General features: G+C 40.4%; 2 protein-coding genes across 3 annotated transcripts in view; both read right to left on the bottom strand.

Annotated features, from left to right (window-relative positions):
- Positions 1 to 5,229, bottom strand: part of LOC118342221 (dehydrogenase/reductase SDR family member 13-like) — an 8,966-nt gene extending 3,737 nt beyond the window's left edge. The window contains exons 1-4 of one of the 2 annotated variants that reach the window (XM_035680708.1): positions 4,998 to 5,229; positions 3,143 to 3,261; positions 2,130 to 2,253; positions 1,677 to 2,003 (exon numbers count right to left, since the gene is read on the bottom strand). In XM_035680708.1, the coding sequence (XP_035536601.1) occupies positions 1,677 to 2,003; positions 2,130 to 2,253; positions 3,143 to 3,261; positions 4,998 to 5,124 (697 nt within the window). In that variant the 5' untranslated portion in view covers positions 5,125 to 5,229. The remainder of the gene's footprint in view (positions 1 to 1,676; positions 2,004 to 2,129; positions 2,254 to 3,142; positions 3,262 to 4,997) is intronic. The other variant, XM_035680707.1, reaches the window with a different exon arrangement.
- Positions 5,230 to 6,489: 1,260 nt separating this feature from the next.
- The window catches only part of phf12b (PHD finger protein 12b), a 13,032-nt gene continuing 11,385 nt past the window's right edge, over positions 6,490 to 8,136 (bottom strand). Inside the window, exon 15 of the mRNA XM_035680250.1 lies at positions 6,490 to 7,687. Coding sequence (XP_035536143.1) covers positions 7,206 to 7,687 — 482 coding nt within the window. The 3' untranslated portion in view covers positions 6,490 to 7,205. The remainder of the gene's footprint in view (positions 7,688 to 8,136) is intronic.

Here is an 8,136-nt window from a genome sequence, read left to right as displayed (position 1 = left end):
AGGAGTTCGGTCTAGACCTGCTCTAATTTGAAAAGTGTCCTGAGATAACTTCTGTTATGAATTGGCGCTATACAAATAAAATAGAATTGAACTGAATTAAATTTTAATCTGAATTTTAGTTTTTGTTGTGAAAAAAAGGAAATTTTCTCTAAATAAGTTTCATGAGTCATTTTTCTCATTATTTTACATTAGACATGTAAATTCCCAGGGTATTTTTGTAATTTTATTAATATAAGTGTAGACTTTACGCCAAACCTCAAATCAGAGAATTTTGAAATGTTTTCTTAAAAAACAACAATTAATCCTTTATTAAAATAACTGGCAATTGATTTAATGGGGAACAACTACTCAATTAATTGTTGCAGTTCCACCTATGACCAGAAAATGTTAAAAGCTAACTGTAACACTATCAGTGGTTACACATTAGGCCTGTATCTCAGCATTTTGTTCACTTCTTTTAAAAAAAACTAAGATGTTTTTCAGTTTTTATTCAATTATACGTTTTTTGATTTTAAATTATTTTTTAGGAGCTGAAGATAATACAGACAGAACTGTATAAAGATATCCCTAAAATATGAGAAAGACTTCTCTGATCAATATTCACAGGAAATAATCTGCTCAAAATTCATCCAAATCTTTGCTTTTACACAAACTCACTTAGTCAGGGCTGTGATAGGAAAAGGGGTCCTTTGAGGAAAAATGCTGGGAACCACTGGGTTATATATTATATAATATATAATACAATATCACAAATATAACAGTCTTTGCAAATCTGTTTCTCAATATGCATCAATATGAAAACTTATTTCAAACATATAATGCAGAAAATAATGCCTGGGGTGTCATCGCACAGTTTGTCCAGCAGAGTGCGCTCAGACTCCTCTGCTTACAATACTGATGTTTACGGTTACTATCTTGTTGTTACTATTTTTATTTATTCTTTATTTAAATGGCCAACTATTGACTGGTACTAAACATACAGTGCTTATGTTTATATTTATTTATTCTTTATTTTGCTCAGCGTTCATATATGCTTCTAACACATTAACTTTGAGAACAAAATGTTCACTTGTTGCCTGATATATCCCACCCTGACAAAGGCATGATAACCAGATAATCATGTTATTCACTTCACCTGTCTGTGCCTCATGATGTTTGATGCTGGATCGGTGGTATGTTAATGTATGAATTTCTGAAGGAATACAACGCAAAATTTTCCTTATTTTCCTTAAAATTTTACTTGTTATCCGTTTTTTTCTCTTTTCCTTATCCCAAATTGTTTGTGTGATTATTTACAGACTATTACTTCTAATCTTAATTTGGATGAAAAGGTGAATATCCAGCAACAATATATGTCTGTGCACAGTCTGACTTTATGAAATAGGGAGTAGAATCAAATAAATGAAAACTAATAAATGACGAAAAGGGGGCGAGCATCCCTCGTGCTTCAACTACAGTTTAAAAATCCACCACTGGTGCAGCCTGTGAGAGATCATCACTTTAACAGAAACTAACAATGTTCCCTAATCCAAGTCTGAAAATGACTCAAGAAAAAAACAGCAGGAGCGTGTGAAACTGAAAAGGCTTTCCAGCTTGGTTGCGACTTTCAAAATAGCTGCCAGAGGAAATGTTACCTCACACGAGACTCCTATATGAATTGTGCAGAGAGCACTGACCTGGGTGGAGGCTGTAGCAGGTGACACTGGTGCCCTCCAGCCTGTTGGCCAGCTCCCTGGTGAAGAGCACATTACACAGCTTGCTGTTGCAGTAGGCTCGGAAGTTGTGCCAGGCAGACTGACCAGACACCAAATCCTTATTGGAAGCCAGTAGAGGGAAGTCGATGGTGCCACAGCGGTGCAGAAGCGCGGCCACGTTGACCACTCGACTGGGACCGCACTGCTGCAGTCGCTCCAGGAGCAGGTTGGTGAGCAGGAAGTGACCCAGGTGGTTTACCCCGAACGCCATTCCGAAACCGTCCTCAGTACGTCCTGGACCCATTACACCTGAAAGTGGTTCACTTGGTTAGGGTACTTCCATTTTACTGTAGTGGTACTGTACTTAAACTGTACTGTAAAATCAACCAATAATGTACCCCGGAAAGAGATACTGCACTGTGTTTACATCCCCACCTGCGTTGTTGATGAGGATGTCCAGTCTGGGTTCAGATTTCAGGAAGTTTTCAGCAAAGCTGCGGACCGACTTGAGGCTCCCCAGATCCAACTGCATGAACACCACCTGATTACTGCCACTCTCCTGCGGGACACATTGAGCAGTGTTTCCACTGAATGAAGAGGTCAACATGAAGTAAAGAAGCACTAGGAAAGTTTGGGAAACATGTTTGTTACTAATGTCACATTTGGGTGGCAACATAAGTAGAATCTATAGACCCTCATGATCAAAAGTTGTATAAAGAATTCTGTAAGGTTCACTTAAACCAGCAAATGTTATTTCTCCATGTAGGTTTGTCCGATTAACATGAAATGAGCAGTAGTTTCCAATGCCTCACTGAGTGTGGCACAAATCAACCACTAGGTGGCACTTTTGCTGCAAAATCGGTACAGTATAATAGTCTTTCCAAACTACTGTTTTTTAACTGAATGTTTTCCGATGTCTGTACTGCTCTAAACCTTTGATCGCATCTGGTGGCCTGCAGGTTCGACTTGCATGGCTTCTGGAGGTCGCTGGGTGCGTCTTATGCTAGAGGCCTGGACCCTGTTAATACCTGCTTGTAGGTCTAGTTCTTCTTGTTCCTACAGTGTGATGTTTGAATGCTGTCTGCAGAGTTTGACTCTTGAAGGATGTTTTCATGTTCATCTGCTGAAAGTGGAAAGTTGCTCTGAGCTCACTGAACATCTGGTTTTAAGGGGCGGGGCCTACCAGCATGAACTGTGACAACTTGAAGCAACCCATGCACATGCACTGATGGAACATCTTGCCAGCAGCGAAAACTTTAGAAATGAACAATATTCAGAGATTCTGGAGGTTTTAGAGAGGTAGAAGGAGGAGATTACTTTTTGTGAAAAGAAAAGAAAACCTGTCATACACACGTTGTTCTTGCATGACATTACACAGACTCTAAGGACAGAGAACCTTCTCTTGCTTGGGAATGGCAGAAATGACAGCATGACAGATTTCTGCTCACCCTCTTGACTTCCTCGAGGGCAGCCTCTCCTCTCTGCTTACTGCGACAGGCCAGAATCACTCTGGCTCCTCTTTTAGCCAGATCTATGGCTGTAGTCTTCCCAATGCCAGTGTTGCTGCCTGGAGGTCAGAGACAAGTCAAGTAAAAACTGTCTATGGTCATGTTTCTTCCAGCTCAAAACAATTATTACATTTGGTCAGTTTATCAATTGCTGATCTACAAAAAGTTGTATGTGCTAGTATTTATTCTCAATTTGATTATTGAACGCCTGACCAATCACCTTGCTGTGATGTCATAGCTAGCCCAGAATAATACGCTGCTGCATTAAAAAATACTCTCTTTTACAAAATCTAGTTCATCTAGCTATAAGCTAAAATACTCCTCACTCCTGTTGCTTCTAATTAGCACTAACCTTATCTAGCTTAGCTCCTTAACATTACAGAGAACGGCTAACTTTAGCTTCTAACCAGATACACCTGACTGTGCATTGCAAACGGTCAGCTAACGGTTCACATCCATGTTCACCTCCCACTGAGAGCTGTGGGGATTAAGTGGATCTCCATAGAACGACAAAATATATTTTCTCAGTGTCTTCAATCAGATTATAGAATCTTTTTTTATTTCTGAGGTGGGTTATTAACTGTTTAAAACAATGTATATTTCCTTTTGTGAAGTGAAACTGACGCCTTAATACCATGATATCTCTTTACATTCCTAATTGTTGTGGGTTGAATCAGATAATGAAAAAAATTACCGTAAATATAACTGGGCCGTGACAGATGAAGAGTGACAGGAAAGATTGAGATAGAGTGAGGGGGTGACACGCAGCAAAGGGACTGATCTCTGTGCATGGGGCGCCAGCTCTACCAGGTGAGCTTCTAGGGCGCCACCATGGATGTTGATTTTGCCTTAAATGAGCTAAAATCTCTTATGTTTTAAACAAAATAAGACTTTCTGATTTGTTTTATTTCATGTGCTCCCTCGAACACTGAGGTCTGCAGATGGAGCCCTGCTGGTTACTCCAAGGTCAGGGTGTGTGACACAGGGTGATCGGCTTTTGCTGTTAGAGCCCACCCTGGAAGTCTCTAATTCTCTATAGCATCTTTTCAATCTATTCTTAAAACTTTTTTGGTGAAAAACTTTTGGAAATATTTGATACATCTTTTTAACTGTTTTCATTTTTTTTTCTTTTACCTCCTATGTGCTCATGTTCCTTATTTTCATTTTATCCACCTTGTCCATTCTGAATATAGTATTAGATATGTTATTTTAATAAAAGAAAGTTATTACGCTTTTAATCTAAACAGATACTGGATTTGGACCTGCATCAAGTGAAAGTGAACTGTCCTAGATGCAAGCAAGCTGGACTCCCTCCACAGCCACACATCAGTCAGGATATACTGTATACAGCTCTGAATCTAATGAACAATCACAGTGCACAGTCATTTAAACAGCAGGGAAGGAATGCATTATTAGTATATTATAATATTTTAGGATTTCTTTTAAAAAGGGATGATGAAAAAAAGAATCTTTGACAAATTCTCTTGATTTAAAATATATATATAAAAAACAGCTTTTCCTTCATATTAAAGTCTGATTGTTTTGAAACTGACCTGATTACTTTGCTCTGGCCCGAACTACTACTGCACTGTATTTTTGTACTTCCTAATCCTCTGTTTCATTAGTCTTGTTTTCCTGCAGTTCCAGTTGCAGAGATAAGCCAGAGTGCTCTGAGCTGCTTCTAAATGCACAATATGTTGAATGTAGTGCACACGTCCCATCAATACAGAGGAAAGGTCAGTGGACATGACTACTGTCATGACACAGCACTCTACATAGCAGAGCCTTTACTCACCGGTCACAATCACAGTCTTCCCATACAGCTTTGCTTTGCTCGTGCACCGTGCTCCCTTCACCACAACATGATGGTAAATGTAAGCAACTCCTACAACAACACCCACGACCAGCAGAAGGGTAGACATTGCTCAAGCCTTGGCTGCTTACACTCCCAGACTGGCTGCACTGACAAAGTCAGAGCAAAGTTTGTGCGTTCAGACTCCCACATTAAACAAACACACCCATTTCCTGCCTGGGCTTGACAGTGTGCACTCTGTCATAAGGTTACAGCTTTGTGTTAAATCACATCCTCCTCCTCCATCCAACAGGAAAGCAGCACCACCTGCAGTTGCAGACCTGCACTTCTTCACATAAAATTTAAAAATGGCTGGAAATGAATAAAGCTTAAAGCTCTAATCTGTAACAATACTGCATTAAACGGTCAATAAACACTAGCTCTATGTTCTATATGTAGTTGAATTTGTGTACTTTCATTATCCCAAATGTTGTTCAAACTCAGAAATCTCATTTCATTCAGGTAAAACCTCTTTACTGCAGTGTCTGCACCTCCACAGACCAACTCCATTTAAAGGTCTGCCACTTTAATACTAACATGCTAATGGACAATCGCATATGCTTCCTAAAGTGGACAGTTTCACAGATGCATTGCAAAAATAGCACATGGGCAATATTGAAGAAAACTCACAAATCATGTTTTCAGGAGAGCTCATGCCTTATTAAGAAGAGCCAAGCCCCCCCGGGTCCCCTGTAGCACCCTGCTTGTGGTTTTGGCCTTAGATTGGCTTAGTTTGGGATGCAAGTTGAATCTGTTACAAGTCAGTTTACTGATGGAAGAGACGTGCTGACTGAAAGTTATGGATCTTACTTAAGCTCTTAACTTAAAGTTAAAGTTAAATGTTAGCAGAGAAACTACACAAAACCAAATTATATTATAAAACTGAAATAAGACTTGGTTTTCTTGTTTTTCTAGATTACATATTTCAAGACAAAAAACAAGAAAACACTTTATCGGGTATGTAATAATAATAATAATAATAATAATAATAATAATAATCTTTAAGTATAGAGCACTTTTAAAACCAAAGTTTCAAAGTGCTTCACAAAAAATAAAACCAGTTATTAAATGATCAATGTAAAATAAGAAAAACATTTAGGAAGTAAAATAATTTTGAGTAAAATTAGGATAGGCTGTCTGATAAAAATATATTTTAAGAAGGGAAAGAGATCACTCACTCAGCTGACCTGTTGTTCCAGAGCCTTGGGGGCCTGACTGCAAATGCCCTTTCAGCCGGGCCTCTGCACGAGGACCTTAAAGTATGAGCCGGGTACAGTGTTATAAAGGTCTGACATGTAGCAAGGCAAGAGACCATGTAGAACCTTAAAAGTAATCACTAAAATCTAAATATACTGGCAGCTCAGCTCTGTACAGCCTCACGTGGACCCACAAAAGCCTGAAAATAACAGAGGACTCCAATCCATCCAGGTTGTTCTTAGAAAATCTTTCTGTATTTACAGGTTTGAACAGACAAGCAGGTACAGACAAAGAGTGCTTATATACAGAGCAGCACAAGATGTTAAAATGAGTGCTAAAACAATACGGTATTTACAGATGGACTACAGCGGAAAGTACAGACTAAGAACATGTTTTATCACAAAACTTCTGGTACTCTACACAGTATCACAAATTCCATGAACTGTACAGTTAAAAACCAAAAAATGGTAAATCTACATGAAATCCAATGTTTCTCCAATTGAGAGGCACTGAATTATATATATTTACATTATATATACATATCATAGTGTATAAGCATGTATGTTTTCATACATATATAGCTACCTGTGGTGCAAAAGCAGCAAAAGAAATTAGAATGTATGGAATTCAATACTACAAAATAAAAGGTTTGTGCTAAATGGGCCGACTGACAAAATAATGATACACCATACATAACCAATATACTGGCAAAAGAAAGAGTGAGCGTGGGTAAATAATGGTCGCTCAATCGGTCTGAAGTGAACAGAAGGTTACTGTCAGTCATTCGAAAACAGAAGAGATTGTCAATAATACTTCAAGTTCATGCAAAGATATAAACCATTAAAATGAAAAAATAAACTTTTCCCTGTTGACCAACCAGCTGTGCAGCTTTCCCTTCATTGTGACTCGGAAGGTGCAAAACAAAAGGAGGGAGGGCGGGGCTTCCTGTGCCGGTTATGGAACAGAGTTGGCGTGCAGTATGGGCACTTGGTGGGTGGGGACAGTCTCTGTGTCGGCCTCGTCCTGGCTGGAGGGGCTGCTCACTGTGGCAGTATTGGGGGGTGAGGAGGTGGTGGTGGTGGTGGGGGCGGTGCTGGTAGTGGTGCTTGCTGCGCTGTTGCTGCTGCTGCTGCTGCTGGCTCCAATGCAGCTGGCGGCAGGCATGGCCGTCTGCTCTTCTTTGGGCTGCTTACTGGCAAACTCGGTGATGCTGAAGACGAACTGGAGGCAGCCCAGTTTGATGTAGCTGCCGTGGTGGAGCAGGGCCGTGCCCTCCCAGCCCGCCCCGCTGCCTCCGATCAGGCTGGAGCTGCTCGCCTTGCAGCTGCACGACAGCTCCAAGCCGCCCTTGGGCTGGCTGCTCATCACACCGCCAGCCGGCAACAGGCCCACCACGGAGCTGGGACCCTCGTCGTCCTCGCGCTTCTTACTGCGGCCTGCACAGAGAACAAGGGGGAAATTGAGAATGGTCCTCGTACAGGCTGTGAGGTGGGGCTGGGTATCATTCAGAAATGATACCGACACAGATACCTTGACTGATTACAGTTCCTGAACAATATATATATTTTTTTTAAACCAATTTGATGAAATCCATTTTAACAAAAAGAAAATGCATTATACATTCCATGTTACTTTTTTCCAGTGGTGCATATATACGAAAAACAGCCTTGTGTGTTTCAAGGGCCCATGGTCCCTCTTAGAGTGGGTAGAAAAGTAGCATCAAGGTAAGATGATTGGCTGTGTGTTAAAGCAACTAGACTGAAAGGAATAATACATTGAAAGGCCTGTGCAGACATGTGGACCACCTGGTGGCAGGGCGTGGAGTTGCTTCATGCCTGCTGTGCCAAATATTACACACTCAGTCAGTCAGTGTGCGTGTGTGTGT

This window comes from Morone saxatilis, unplaced genomic scaffold (assembly GCF_004916995.1).
Source record: "Morone saxatilis isolate NCDOM2014 unplaced genomic scaffold, NCSU_SB_2.0 Contig8, whole genome shotgun sequence".
NCBI lineage: Eukaryota > Metazoa > Chordata > Actinopteri > Moronidae > Morone > Morone saxatilis.
Note: the sequence above shows the minus strand (reverse complement) of the source record. Positions and strands in the feature narration are given on the sequence as shown.